This window comes from Neofelis nebulosa, chromosome 1 (assembly GCF_028018385.1).
Source record: "Neofelis nebulosa isolate mNeoNeb1 chromosome 1, mNeoNeb1.pri, whole genome shotgun sequence".
NCBI classification, from domain to species: Eukaryota; Metazoa; Chordata; class Mammalia; order Carnivora; family Felidae; genus Neofelis; species Neofelis nebulosa.
Window position 1 is genome coordinate 145,502,718 of NC_080782.1, and position 15,518 is coordinate 145,518,235.

Here is a 15,518-nt window from a genome sequence, read left to right on the forward strand (position 1 = left end):
AAATTTAGCCCATTTACATACATTGTGATAACTAATATGACTGGATATATTTCTAAAGCCTTATTTAATGTTTAAAAATTTTTTTTAATGTTTATTCATTTTTGAGAGAGACAGAGTGTGAACGGGGGAGAGACAGAGAGAGAGGGAGACACAGAATCCGAAACAAGATCCAGTCTCTGAGCTGTCAGCACAGCCCAACACAGGGCTTGACCCCACGAACTACGAGATCATGACCTGAGCTGAAGTTGGATGCTTAACCAACTGAGCCACCCAGGTGCCCCCAGCCTTATTATAATGTTTACCATGTATCCACTTTAAAAATATCTTTGTTAGTTTTCCTTTTTTAAACCATCTGTTTCAATGGATTTTGAATTCTTTGAATTTTTTTTTCCTCCAATAGTTTAGACGTTATATACCCTATTTCTATTTTTTCTGGTGATTATCCTTACACTTCAAACACACTTAAGCATATATCTTTCTATGTATCTCAGGTATTTGTCAATATCTCTATACTTCCCCTGAAAAGTTATCTATTGATTTGATGTAATTCCAATATTAGCCTGCTTTCAATTTCTTCTGTGTCCCAAACCCACCACATTGAAATCATTTGGGATTTTAGTTTTTGTTTAGTTCTATTCATTATTTTTCACATCACGCTATCAAAATCTTTTAAGATTTAACAATTAAGCTTATAGGTTTATTGGCTTACCACGTTCCTGTGACTTGATCACTTTCTTAGGGTCGCTTTTCTTCTTGCTAGAAACACTCAAGTGTATCTTCTCAGAGAGGATCTCTGGGGGCTGAATCCTTGCGTGTCAGTCATTTTATCCTGCTCTTCAATTTCACTGCTAATTTGGCTCAGCATAACGTTGTAGTTCTCTGGAGCCATTCTTTCTCCTGCAGTTGAAAATGAATGCATTCCCCTAAACTGCTATCCTTTAAAAAAAAAAAAAAATTAATGTTTATTTATTTAAAAAAAATTTTTTTAATGTTTGTTTTTGAGAGAGACAGAGACAGAATGCAAGTGGGTTAGGGGCAAAGAGAGAGGGAGACACAGAATCTGAAGCAGGCTCCAGGCTCTGAGCTGTCAGCACAGAGCCTGATGCGGGCCTCGAACCCATAAACTGTGAGATCACGACCTGAGCTGAAATCAGACACTTAACTGGCTGAGCCACCCAGGTGCCCCCAAACTGCTATCCTTTTGATCTATTGCTGCCTTCCCTTATATTTCAGTTTGACAAGTATTTGTTGCATCCCTTCTATGTGCTGAGTGTATTTCTAGGTATTGAGGATACAAGGGGGCTTGACATAGGCCTGTGTGTGGTGTGCTGGGTTCACTACCACCACTGTGTGTGGACTTCCTAGGTTTCCCCCTGATGACTGGCCGAGGGGCCGCCCTGCTCAAAGTTAGTCAAAGCCTAGGCTGGCCTACAGCACGGTGTGGTCTGATAATCGACAAAACCCCAAAAACAATAGCAACAAAACTGACCTGTGCTGATTCAGTTCTCATTCTTATGCATTCCAATGGGGAAATGCCCAAAGAACAAAGCTATAAAAATAACCCTGCCTACTCTCTGGCCATCTGCCCACCAAGGGCAGAGCTCAGGGCATCTGGTCCTTTTGATAAATGCTCTGGCCCAGCTCTGCCTGACAAACCACATCTTTCCCACTATCACTTTCTGGGCAATGACATGTGAGAAAGGAAAGACCAGCTTCTTGGCACAGCAATTCCCTAAAGAAAGAAAACAGGGCTGGGGGTGAGGGGAGCATTTATTAAATCACCTGGAGGACTTTTTAAAAATGCCTGTTCAGGGTCCTTAACCCCAGAGAATAAGATTTGACCTCTTGGGATGGTGGGGTAGGGGTTAGGGGAACTTGGGGGAAGCAAATATACACTTTGAAAAAGTATTTAAGGGAATTATCACCTCTATTGTATGTATGACCACTCTGCCACTTCCGAGTTGACAGCCACTGATGTTATCCAACCCTGTCATTTTATAGATGAAGCAACCATGGTCCAGAGAGGAAAGGTGATTGATTTGTTCCAGGCCATACAGCTAGTAGATAGCAGAGCCAGGATGAGACTCAAGGACACTTGATTCCTAGACTGTGCTTCTCCTGACTCTACCTATAATTCATCTTTAGCTCTTGCTCTTCTTGCGATCATTATCATCACCATCACCACCATTAATGTCATCACCATGATCACCATGATCACCACCATGATCACCATGATCACCACCATGATCACCATGATCACCACCATCATCACCACCATCACCATGACCACCATCATCACCATCATCGCCACCATCATCACCATCATCACCACCATCATCACCATCACCACCATCATCACTATCATCACCATGACCACTATCATCACCATCATCACCATGACCACTATCATCACCATCATCACCATGACCACCATCATCACCATCATCACCATGACCACCATCAACACCATGACCACCATCATCACCATCATCACCATCAACACCATGACCACCATCATCACCATCATCACCATCATCACTATGATCACCATGACCACCATCATCACCATGACCACCATCATCACCATCATCACCATGACCACCATCATGACCATCATGACCATCATCACCATGACCACCATCATCACCATGACCACCATGACCACCATCATCACCATGACCACCATCATCACCATCATCACCATCATCACCATCATCACCATCATCCTCATCACCTTCACCAGAAGGCTACTGGCCACTTATATAAACTTATCTCTCCAATTGACAATAATCCTACAAGGCAAGTGTTGTCTCTGTTTCTTACTCCTTGTCCACGTTCCCAACTTTTATGTACTATTCATCCCGACACACAGGATCTGTCATCAGCAGCAAATGCCTCTATCTGTGCCCTGTGTCTTTTGTTGTAAGGTGTCTTCCTATCTTGCCCTAATGGAAAGTTGGCTGTGCTCTGCAAATGCCACCTCATCCACAGACTCTCAAGTGGAGGTTATTTGGGCTTCATGAAGGCTCAAGGGTGGGATAGCTGTCCCATTGTACCTGTAATTCAGTTCTCTTCACTCCTCCTTCAAAACTCCCATCCTTCAAAATTCAGGGCACACTTTACTACCTGCCACTGTTATCTACCAACTTACTCTCCTTTGTTCATTAATGACTCCAGCATCTGGCTCTCCATGTTTATTCCTGACACCATTCTTGGTGACTTAACAACCTTGAAGAATAGTGGTCCATTCCACACCTTGCTCCCTGAACTCTATGACCTTCTCACCTCCAACAATCTTTCATTTCTACTCCCCGGCGCCCCAGCCACACTCTCATGCTTGTGTTCTAAACCCCAGTATCAGTTCTCTCTGGTCTCAATCCATGACTTTACCACCTTTGTGTCTTTCTTTATAAAGATACAAAATACAGTGAAACTTTGGTTTGCAAACATAATTCGTTCCAGAGACATGGTTGTAATCCAAAGCACTCATATATCAAAGTGAATTTCAAGAGCCCTTAGCTCAGTTGTGATCATGTGACATGTGGTGTCACGTACTACTCTTATTGCAAGACATGGCTCACTTATCAAGTTAAAATTTATTAGAAGTGGCTGCTCGTCTTGTGGAACACCTGCAGAACAAGTTACCAAGTTACTCGCAATCCAAGGTTTTACTGTATATGCAAAGATAACATATATGTGTGTATAAATGCAAAGATTATTTATATATAATGGGATTGTATATATAAGGATATATTAACATACGTGATATATATATATATCTCCTCATATCCTCACTTGCCTCCTTGTTCTGCTTAATTCCATGATGTTTCATTATAGTGACTGCTTTGTGTATTCTCTCATTTCCATGCCTTTTTCTTTTCATCAAATTCATCTGGCAAAAGCCCATTCAAGATTAAATCCCTACCCGTATAGTTTGTGACCACAGCTGAGAGGCTCGAAGTTGTGACAGAAGATATAAAGTGGCTGGAGGGTTTACTTTCAACACATCACTGCACACCCCAAATAGGACCCCAGCGCGCTTGGTGGTTTTACAATCCTACTCTGTGAAAAGATTATTCTGCCCCTTCTCCTCCCTCTTTAAGCTTTATACATGGCTGGCTTCATGTGAGTTCCCCTAAAAGCTGTGCCTGAGACACAGGTCTACCTGAAGGTAGTTTATATGGGAAGTGATCCCAGAGATCCAGAGAGAGGACCTGAGGAGTGAAACAGGAAAAGTGGGAAAGGCGATGGATGACCTCTGGTAGATGGGCAGTTCAGCACCCATGACCTATGGGTGATGGATGAGTTATGGGTGATGGATGACCAATCTCAGGGACCTTCTGAAGAGCCTGAGGGGCTGTAGCTCAGATTTTTCCACTCAGGGAATGGAACGGGTGAGCATTGACCTCCAGGCTCCTGTCTCCCATTGCTCAGTGGGGGCCTCTTGCAAGAACTTCCCCGCATCTCCAGGCCATCCCAGGGTGAATGCCACACAGCAGCTTCTAGAACGCCCGGGGCCAGACACTGTCACATTGCTCTTGGGCTGAGCTGCTTTGAAGCCAGTCCAGAACGGTCCCTCCAACAGTCTGTAAAGTAGGGAGTGTCTCCCTGAGAGGAGAATTGAACTGAGGCACAAGGGAAGCCCCTTTCACCCTTCACATCTGTCACAGACCCTCCAAGTCCAACTGAGTCTTTACCCACAGCTGCGACTTCTGCCAGGACTTCATGCAAGAGAGTGAGTGATATGAGCTCCAGTCCCCCCGCTCCAGCTAATCTCAAGGCCATAGCCGATACTGTCCATTTCTACCACCCATTCTCCACTGCCCTCCACCTCAGCCAGCACTGAGCAGGTCTGAGTTGATTGCTGTATGCAGGGTCAATGATCTTTGTCCCCTGAGAGGTCTGCCTCTCAAGGCCTTGCGTTTACATCCGGTCATGGGTGCTGAACTGCCCATGTACGTAGTTATTGGACAGGAAAGCATTGAAAGCCACTCATGTAGGTCTCTTGGGCGCAAACACAGATTTCCCTGCTCTTGTAGGCTGGCTGGCTGCTCACCCCACTGGTTCCCAGGGCAGCATAAGGGGTGTGAGGGCACTGGACCTGGGAAGAAGGTCAGAGGTACAGAGATAAAGAGTTGTTAGAAGCCGAGAAGGTCAGCTCCAAAAGTCTTCCACATGAGTGGGACATAATGCCAAAGACCTTCTCTGTTAACCTCACAAAGAAGGACCTGTCTTCTCTCGAATACATATCGTGTGCCAGGCAGCCTAGGTGCCTTGTTTTCACGTGAGAGGTGGCATTGTGGTCCCCATTTCCATCGGGGGGAAACTGATCAGAACAGGAAGCCAGCTCACCAAGCCGGATCTCGCCCACAGGATGGATCCCACAGCCCTTCCCGTCAGCCCTGTGCCTCCAACCTGGGGGGTGAGGTCAGTCAGGTGACAGGTGAGAACATACCCTGCAGGGCCCAGAGAGCTCGACCCGATCAGATGTGTGTAAAACACGCACGGAATCGAGCACGGAGATATGGCCAGCCACTCGGCATGCCCCCTGGGGTCTCCCCCCTCCCCGCATGCTCTTCCCCATGGCACTCTCTCTTCTTTCCCCACTGTTCTTGTAGGAGCGGCGCATCTCCGGTAGAGCGGTAAGTGGGAGTCCTTCAAGTCCATCCAGGGAAGGCAGGCACCTTTCTCCTTCAGGGCACTCCCTTCCCAGAAGGGCCCCATCCACAACACCCAAGCAGGTCACCCTTCGAAGGGTTGGGTAAGGTCCAGAGGCACGGCAAACCAGCTTCAAGGCCACCTCCTTCCTCGAGGAAACCCTGGTCTGTGCCGGGAGGAGTGATACTGCGGTAATGACAGCTCGCAGGCTGGGGCAGGGACGGGTGCAGGCAGGACCCAAATCAGAGACTGACCTCTCTCGCAGGAGAGGCAGGGAGGTGGCGAGGTGCTGGGGGCACACCGGCCCCTCTTACAGGTACCCAGAGGCTGAGGAAGAGAAATCAGATGGAGAAGCTGCAAATCTGGATATGTTGGGAGAAGAAGCAGCAGGCCACCAGGGCTGACTCATGATCAGAAGCATCAGGGCCACAAACAGACAGTGTGGATTTCGAGAACACCCGGCATGGAGAAGCTGTGGCCTGGGTGGGGGCAGCCGGAACAGCCCTGGCCGACCCCAGCTCCCCAGCCCTCAGGCTCCCTGCCTGGCATGTCCCCCTGACCCAGCCTCCTCTCCTCAGATCCCATTCCCGTACTCTGTCTGCTGGTCCCACGTCACTGTCCTTTCCTGAGCGGCTCCAGCAGGTCTGAGGTAACGAGAGAAAGGGCTTGTGTCCAGAGTGTGCCTCCTCCCACCAGCCGTGGTCCAGCCCGGGTGCACCTGCTCCAGGCCACACTCCTTGCCTGGCCAGGAGACCATGCACAAGTCACTTGGCTTGTAGCTGCCTCAATTTCGTCCTCCATAAAACAGGGATGGTGATGGTAATGAAGACACTACCCTCCTACTATGGTTGTGCAGATTGAAGTGATATGTATAGTCGTGAAAGAGGTACAGAGCTGATGTATATTTTGAACCATTTCATTTACTCTTCCCAACAGTATAATTGGTCCCATTTTACAGACGGGGAAATAGAGGCTCCAAAATGAATAGGCATTCACTGAACGGCATGCATGAAGTAGGAACCGCAATTTGAAACCCAAACTTTTTTTTTTAAGTTTATTTATTTATTTTTGAGAGACAGGGAGCACATGCGCACATGCAGGGGAGGGGCAGAGAGAGAGAGAGAGAGAGAGTCCCAAACCCCATCCAGGCTTGTCCCAGGGCATTGCCTGATCCAGGGCTCGATTGCACGAACCGTGAGATCATCACCTGAGCCGAAATCAAGAGTCTGACGCTTAAGTGACTGAGCCCCCCAGGCGCCCCTGAAACCCAAATTGTGTGACTCTGAAGCCCGGGGTCTTTTTGACCTCTCAAAGAGGCCCAGACAGGCAGGCAGGTGAACAGGGAAAGGGCGTCCCTGCCACAGCCGGGGCTTGAAGTGGTGCTGCTTCACTTTTGCTTCTGTGCGGCGTCCCCACAGCAGACAGCAGTCCAGAGCCAAGATTCCTGCTGCGGAACTCGAGGCCCCACCGCAAGCTAGAGGGAGGCAAGAATAGAGACCCAGGTATCTTTCCCAGCCCCGCCTCCTCACCCCACCCCACCCCCACTTCCTGCAGGCAGGGCCACCTGCTGAGAAGCCCTGGGCTCTGTGCAGGAGAGATGGGCATATGCCAAAGGAGGAGTCACAAGCTAGTGTCAGAATCGCCCCCAAAGTCCTTCCTTCAGATTCTTGCGGCGCTGTCTCTGGACAGAAACCAAGCGGAAGGACGGATGCTGTGGAGTCTGCGCCTTGTACAAAGGCTCTGGCCAACCGCATTCCCCAAGCTCTCCCAGGACTTGCTTCTCTTCTCAGTTTGCTTCTCGCAGCCGCGTGCCAAGCATTCAATTAACCACCCTGCTTCTGCCCCCTCCCCAGCCAAATGGGTACCAGATGCACCATGGAGACCTCGCACAAAGGGGGGAAGAAAAACTTTACTCAGGCAAATCAGCAGAGAAAACACAATTAGGCAAAGCAAACAGAGCCGAAGAGGCAGCCGCAAAGCCAAGCGTCCGGGAGCCCACCTGCAACACATTTCCAGGAGCCCCTCAAAAACCATGCTTTTCTAATGGGGGCCATACAGAAGCCCCCGCCAGGCAAAAGGAGGCTCTGTGCCTAGCAGATCAAGACAGCCTCCACGCCAGGGGCTGGGGAAGTGGGGAGAGGGGGGTTTGCTTTTGTTCCACCCTCGCGTCTCCAGGAAGGATGTAGGTAGGGCCTGTGGCTGCTGCAAAAACACGAGAGCTCGATGCCAAGAAGCCACCAGAAAATTGGCCCCGCTCCTTCCTTATCTTGCAATCTAGACTTCCAGCCAGGGCCAGGAGCGGCAGTCACTGGAAGAGGGAGGGGTTAAGGCCAGGTTTGCAATAACTCTTTTCTCTGGGAGGCCCTGCTCGGATCACTGGGCTGAGAATAACAGCTGCTGCCCCGGGGAGCGGGGCGAGGGCTCCTTGATGGCCTGCTCAGAGCATCAGGCAGCCCTGGAGGAGCTTCTGCCAACAGCAAACACCCAGAGCCCCAGGTAGTGTGATCCTGCCAGTTCCCGGGAGCAGCAGCCGAATGCGAGGTTCAGGTGTCCGCTACCAACATCACAGATCCGGAAGTGCGATGTGCAGAATGGCCTCTTACCCCCACTCAGAGTGGTACACTCTTAGCCCTCCCCCCACCCACGTGCCATCCCCAGAGCGGTACAGGGCAGGGAGGCAGTGCCGGGAGCACAGCCTCTGGCATCAGACAGAAGCTCAAATCCCAGTTTCCACCGCTTATGAGAAGCTGTGCAATGCCCAGCAAGTTACTGAACCTCTCTGGGCATGTTTTCTCATTGGTAAACTGAAGAGGGACACCTAAGTTTGCCAGGAAGATTAAGTGAGATTTGGGCACATACGGTGGTGAATACATACCTGGCACCTGGTGGGAACTTAATACATGGCAGCAGCTTTGTGCCGAGCTTATTAGGAGGAAGCTTGGGAAATCAGGAGGTGGGAGAGAGAGGAGGGAACCGGCAGAATAAATGTGGAGCAGAGAGGTGTGAGGCCACGAAAAACCAACAGTTGAGAAACATGTAGCTGAGCGTTGGTGGAACCAGCTCATGAGCTCTGCTAGCTTATTAGCAGAGGAAGGTTCTATTTTGACAAACCAAACCAGCCCAAAGGAGTCATCAGCCATAGGGCGTCTACGTGGTGGAAATGAGCACCCAGCTCTGTTTCTTTTCCATCTCCAGAGCCTTGCATGGTACCTGAGCCAGCCCTGAGCCCTCCACCCCTCGCAGGGCTGTGTTGACTCTACCCAGTCTCCATGCTCTTTATTGCATAAATAATGCCAGAAAGGGGGCTCCTGGGTCGCTCAGTCAGTTAAGCGTCTGACTTCAGCTCAGGTCATGATCTCACAGTTCACGAGTTCGAACCCTGAGTCGGGCTCTGTGCTGAGAGCTCAGAGCCTGGAGCCTTTTTCAGATTCCGTGTCTCCCTCTCTCTCTGCCCCTCCTCTGCTCACACTCAGTCTCTGTCTCTCAAAAATAAATAAACATTAAAATAGAAAGAATGCCAGAAGGAAGTGGGAAATTCCACCTGGAAAGGCAGGCGTCCCGGAATTCTTGCAGGAGGCTGTGTCATGGCTAAGTCCCAGGAACTGGCCTGGACAGCCCAGGGGTGTGGCTGACCTCATGGGTGGCCCAGAGGTCACCACCTCTGTCCACAGGTCTGATGCCCCACACCCCTCGGTGGGACTGGCGTCCTCCGTGAACCTCTCCTCAGAGCTGGCCAGAGATGTGGGCCTCACGCACTCACAGGGAGAGCTGCAGGGGGGAGCCACGCGGCTGGAATCTGGAATCTTCTATCTTGTGATTTAATTTAACAGTGTAACAATGAACTTCAACCTAGAAATACAGCTTTTTCACCAGTCTCTATGCATCTATATGGTCCTGCGGCGGTCCCAGGGTGGAATGAATGGGCTGGCTGCAGTCAACTGCCCCCCAGAACACAGGGAGAGGAGTCAATACAAATTGGCAGCCAGAGACCAGCTCCTGAATGACAGAAAGGCGGCAGGGAGTCGAGCCTTTGTCCCCTGTGTCCTAGGACACCACCACTGGTATTGTTCTGAATGGCACGTGAGCAGGGGCCCTTCCCCGCCGGGCACGGGTGGCGGAGAGCACAATCTCTGCCATCAGCAGGCCTGTCAGAATTTGAGGCTAGCATCTTCTGTGTGGTCTCACGAACTCGAGACTTAATCTATTCCGTTTCAGCTGCCTGTAGCGCTCCACGACCAGGGTTTCTGTGAGGATTAGGTGGCATAAAGTATACGCAGGGCCCGGCTCAAGAGGGGCCGATCCCCTTTCTCTATGGCTTGAGTTCACAGACCAAGTTTGCGGGGTCTGGCCAGACCTACTGTGCTGCTCCTTCAGGGCCCGAGCCCCCTGTGCCGAAACACAGTCCCTGCCGGCTCCCCATCCCCCGGACCCCACACACTCGGCCCTTCCTTCCACCTGCAGTTGTCTCTCTCCAGCTCCTCGGCACCCACAGCCGTGAGTGAGCTGCTCCAGCCACGCTCCAGTAGACAGCCCGACAGCATCTCCCTGCTCCGACCCACCCTGAACCACCCAAAAGCCACCACTCAGGACATAGGAACAAAATATGTCCCGCACAACGGCAGAAAGGTCAGAGCATAATCTTTTTCTGCGACAAACTGGACAGGACAGTACGCAGGAGAGACACGTCCGTTTTCCAGGAAGCCTATGGCATCAAGAGGTCTGAGACCCAAGCTGGGCTTCAGATCTACCAGACGACGGAAAAGAAAAACCAGCAGGATAAATCTGCGGGGAAATGTGAGTTGGTTTTTTGGATGAGCAGTAACTCTGGGGCTCTGTCTTGACTTTTTTTTTTTTTTTAATTTTTTAAATGTTTATTTATTTTTGACAGAAGGAGAGAGAGACAGAGTGTGAGTAGGGGAGGGGCAGAGAGGGAGACACAGAATCAGAAGCAGGCTCCAGGTTCTGAGCTGTCAGCACAGAGCCCGATGTGGGGCTCGAACTCATGAACCGCGAGATCATGACCTGAGCTGACGTCGGACGCTTAACTGACTGAGCCACCCAGGTGCCCCTTGATTTATTTTCTATCTGTGCATGTCCGTCCTGGAGGCCAATGGGGTGGAGAAAAGGGCAGACCCTGGATGAGAGATAGTCTCGGCCTCTCCACCTGTGTCACTCACCCCAAACCGGGTAAAGCAGTCATATTTGTATTTGGGGCTTGCTTAAGTTATTCTGGGGCTCAAAGCAGAATTTTACCAAACCTCTTTTAAGCCTACTACCTGTTTCAGAACAAAAGCTGCTGGAGGAGCCAGCCTGTCTTGTCCGGGATCATGTCTTCTGTGTCTGCCCCAAGGCCTGGCACCTAGCAGGCCCTCGGTAAACGTTGTGGAGACTGAACTCCTCTGGTCTGCCGTGGATCTGTGAGAAGAGAGATAAGGCAGATAGACATTTTGAACTCTGACCCTTGGGGCTTCAAACCCAGAGTGATGGAGCCATGTACAGGAAGGTCCACAGAGCTATATGGATTTGATAAAATACAGGCTGGAGAGGAGATCTCTCGGCTACTAGACTTATTTGGATCACTTATTCACTCGCTTAGATAAGGACAACCACTTGGAGGATTAAAAACAAAAACAAAAACAAAAAGACATAGTCATGCCTCAGACAACAGGTTTTTGGTTCTTCACAAGCACGAGAGAGAGAGAGAGAGAGAGACCTCAAATTTTGGAACCTCCAGTAGGATTACTTTTCAACCCAGCCTAAGCCAGCCCTTCCAATCCAGTTGCTAACCACAAAGAACCCAGCTGCCTGCCAGTACGATACTACCCAGGACGCTACCCACCGGGCACCCAGGATGGCGGTATTTCAGACATTTCCAGTCCACTGGTGAGTGGAGCCTGTTCTGGTCCCTCCTCCTGGGTGAGGAAAAGGTGAGCCCTGAGGCATGAAATATAGCCTCTCTTCCTGATGGCCTCCATACAGCCAGTCTCCCATCTGGCCCTCCAGGATGGTTTCTGACCTGGCCTTTAATTCTGTCTACATCTTGTTGAGTGTTACCTGTGGTAGAACATGTATCTGACAACACGTAGGACAGCAGCATGTGTTACAAGGAAATACTCCTCAACAGAAACCGTCTGGAAGGCGGGACGTCTTTGTTCTTTAAAACTACAATATAATACCACCCTAAACTGGCAGGGGGAGGCAGAGGGTTACGTGTATGAGGGGAAAAACCATTAAGTGACAAAGCCAAGACATGAATACCATGTCTCAGCATTTAAGTCTGTGAGCAAAGTCCCTATCAGATCCCTGACACGGGCAATACGCCTGCAGACTGAGCGGCTGCCACCAAGAGAACATGGGGCCAACGTGACATTTAGCTCTCCTTTACTCCCAACTAGTGCAACATTCTCTAGACAGGCCAACTCTTCCTAACAATGGTAGCAGAAACGCATGCAGTTTTTTAAGTTATGTATTTATTTTGAGAGAGAGACAGAGTGTGTGTGTGCATGCACAAGTGGGGAAGGGGCAGAGAGAGAGGGAGAAAGAGAATCCTAAGCAGGCTCCATGCTGTCACTGCAGAGCCCAATGCAGGGCTTGATCCCACAAATCATGAGATCGGGACCTGAGCCGAAACCATGAGTTGGACGCTCAACCAACTGAGCCACCCAGGAGCACCAGTACATCCTAATTTTAACCTCTAAGAAGTGAGTAAACATGGGTATCTAACAAGACTTTAGTAACTAATAATTCACAGCTTCTGAACTTATTTACACTTTTCAAGGAATCATCTCAGAAAACCTTATGTTTTAAAATCCAGATCGCTTGCTTCTCCCTAACTATCCACAGATCACTTGTGGCTTCAGCATTGAAAGTTCTGTGTAATGTCCACAGGTCCCTGTTTCTCCTGCCCCCACCCATGAAATGTAGGTGGCACTGTCCCCCCCGCCCGAACATAACAAGACAAAACCCAATGACCCAGCAATGGGCCTCCAACCAACTCCAGTCAGTTGCTGAACAACTTTGTCCCCTTTGTGGTTAAGAATATCGCCTGCCTCCCCTCCGTGGCTTCTGCTCTGTTAGGAAGCTTACTTAAAAAAAGAAATTTTTTTTTAATGTTTATTCTTGAGAGAGAGAGAGAGAGAGAGAGAGAGAGAGAGACAGAGCACAAGCAGAGGAGGGGCAGAGAGAGGGGGAGACACAGAATCTGAAGCAGGCTCCAGGCTCTGAGCGGTCAGCATGGAGCCCATTGTGGGGCTCGACCTCACAAACCATGAGATCACGACCTGAACCGAAGCTGGCTGCTTAACTGACTGAGCCACCCAGGTGCCCCTATGCAGCTTACTTTTAATAGCCCAACCACGCCCTCAGACACAGTCTTCTTGCTTGCCCTGCTGCTCCCCTCTGTACTTGCTTGAAAAATTTGGAATGGAACTGGGTACGGCAAAAAGGTAAATATTTTGAAGAGAAGGGAAAGGAAAGGAAGGAGTCGAGCCTCAGGACTAATGCAACAAAGGACCTGACTACTTCCAGGTTCTTCCGTTTCCAATCTCCTCTCCAACCTCCTCTGGTGTCCAGTCCATTTTCCTAAGGTTAGCTTCCTTCACCTGGTTGGAAACTGGCCATGAGCCACTCGCACAACATACAGCCTGTCATGAGAGAGGGATTAATCTCTTTCTACAGTGTATGTGCACACACACACAATCCTAGACAAGGATTCTGAGTGACCTGGCCTCGTGCTAGGGTCTGCATGCTTGAGTCCCCTTCTCCCCAGTTCACATGTTGAAATTCTAACCCCCCAAAGTGATGGTATTAGTAGATGGCGACTTTGGGAGGTGGTTAGTTCATGAAGGAGGATTGTTGCCTTCTCAAAGAGGATCCAGAGAGATCCCTAGCTCCTCCCACCACGTGAGGACACAACGAGAAGTCTGCAGCCTGGAAGAGTGCTCTTACTTGCCCCCGCCAGCACCCTGATCTCAGACTTCCAGCCTCTAGAATTGTGAGACATGAATTTCTATTGTTTATAAGCCATCCAGTCTGTGGTATTTTATAGCAGCCCGAACAGAGTAGATACACGGTAATCAAGACAATCAGGTTTTGTGCCCATTTCCATGACTATTGGGTATTATGATTGAAAGTACCGATAAAAGGATGTGGAAGGAATGGAAGGTAAATTCCTCCAAAGAAAAGGGGGGGTGTTGTTTCAAGATGAAAAGAAGAGTGATTACAGACCAAAAAAAATGATGCCCACTATACCTTCCTTAACCAGAATCTTTCTCAAAATACACTGCTTAAGATTGCTATGGCCCAAAGTGTCCCTCAGACAACTTTCCTGTGACTATTCTTCTCACACTCACAGGTGACATTCGTATCACATTGTTCCAGAGCCCAAGACAAGAATGTTTTAAAATCTCCAGTTGTTCGGGGCGCCTGGGTGGCGCAGTCGGTTAAGCGTCCGACTTCAGCCAGGTCACGATCTCGCGGTCCGTGAGTTCGAGCCCCGCGTCAGGCTCTGGGCTGATGGCTTGGAGCCTGGAGCCTGTTTCCGATTCTGTGTCTCCCTCTCTCTCTGCCCCTTCCCCGTTCATGCTCTGTCTCTCTCTGTCCCAAAAATAAATAAAAAACGTTGAAAAAAAAAAAATTAAAAAAAAAAAATAAATAAAATCTCCAGTTGTTCATTATATGTGCAGACACACAAATACACACACACACACACACACACACACACACACAGAGTTGTATTTTAAAGTTGTATTATAAAACCCCCCACAGGGATACCTGGGTGGCTCAGTCGGTTAAGCATCTGACTCTTAATTTCGGCTCAGGTCATGACCTCGTGGTCATGGGATCAAGCCCCAAGTTGGGCTCCACACTTGAGTGAGGAGCTGCTTGGAATTCTCTCTCTCCCTTTCTCTCTGTCCCTCCTCCTCATCATGCATATGCTTGCGCTCTCTCTCTCTCTCTCTCTCTCTCTCTCAAAATAAATAAATAAATAAATCCACCCGTCCCACAAATTATTATCACTGTTTATACAATCAAAGTTCATTTAGGCTTACCTGCATATTTTCCATTTTATTCTCACTTTATTCCTTCCATTTTACACGTTCCATCTGGAATCACTATCTTCCTGCCTAAAGTACATGCTTTAGAATTTTCTTTGGTGTGAGTCTATCAATAGAAAAATCTCTCCATCTTTTTGTTATGATTCTAGATTTTATGTTTGTATATTTTATTTCTTCTTACTCTTAAAAAAATTTTTTTTAATGTTTACTTATTTTTGAGAGAGAGACAGAGAGACAGAGAGAGCGCACGAGCAGGGGAGGGGCACAGAGAGGGAGACACAGAATCCGAAGTAGGCTCCAAGCTCCCAGCTGTAAGCACAGAGCCCTATGTGGAGCCCAAACCCACGAGCCATGAGAGCATGACCTGAGCCAAAGATGGACACCCACCCGACTGGGCCACCCAGGTGCCCCTATTTCTTCTTACTCTTGAAGACTATTTGCATGGGTATAGAATTCTATGCTGGTAGAATTTTATTCTTTCAACATATGGACCTCATCACTTTACTGGTCACTAGCTTCCATGTAATTGTTGAGAAGCCAGCTGTCACTCTAGTAGCTATTCCTTTGTTGATAACCTTTTTTTCTGTACCTGTTTTGTGATTTTCTCTTTGGTTTGGTTTTCTGTGCGTCATTGAGAAGGGGTGCATTTCTCTCTGTTTATACTGTTTGGCATATGGCGGGTCCCTTAAATCTGTGGTTTTAGTTCTAGAAATTTATCAGCAATCATCTCTTTTAATTTGCCTCTATTCCATTCTTTCCCTCTTCTTTTGGAACTGTTTTTACACTTATTTTAAGTCTTCTTAC

At 48.8% G+C, this 15,518-nt stretch overlaps 1 protein-coding gene across 3 annotated transcripts in view; it reads right to left on the reverse strand.

The window, feature by feature from the left end:
* Nucleotides 1–1,038: 1,038 nt before the first annotated feature.
* The window catches only part of LOC131516952 (uncharacterized), a 60,724-nt gene continuing 46,244 nt past the window's right edge, over nt 1,039–15,518 (reverse strand). For all 3 annotated transcript variants that reach the window (XM_058738533.1, XM_058738541.1, XM_058738550.1), the window contains 2 exons: nt 10,935–11,073; nt 1,039–4,586 (listed from right to left, as the gene is read on the reverse strand). In XM_058738533.1, the coding sequence (XP_058594516.1) occupies nt 2,129–2,731 (603 nt within the window). In that variant the 5' untranslated portion in view covers nt 2,732–4,586; nt 10,935–11,073 and the 3' untranslated portion in view covers nt 1,039–2,128. The remainder of the gene's footprint in view (nt 4,587–10,934; nt 11,074–15,518) is intronic.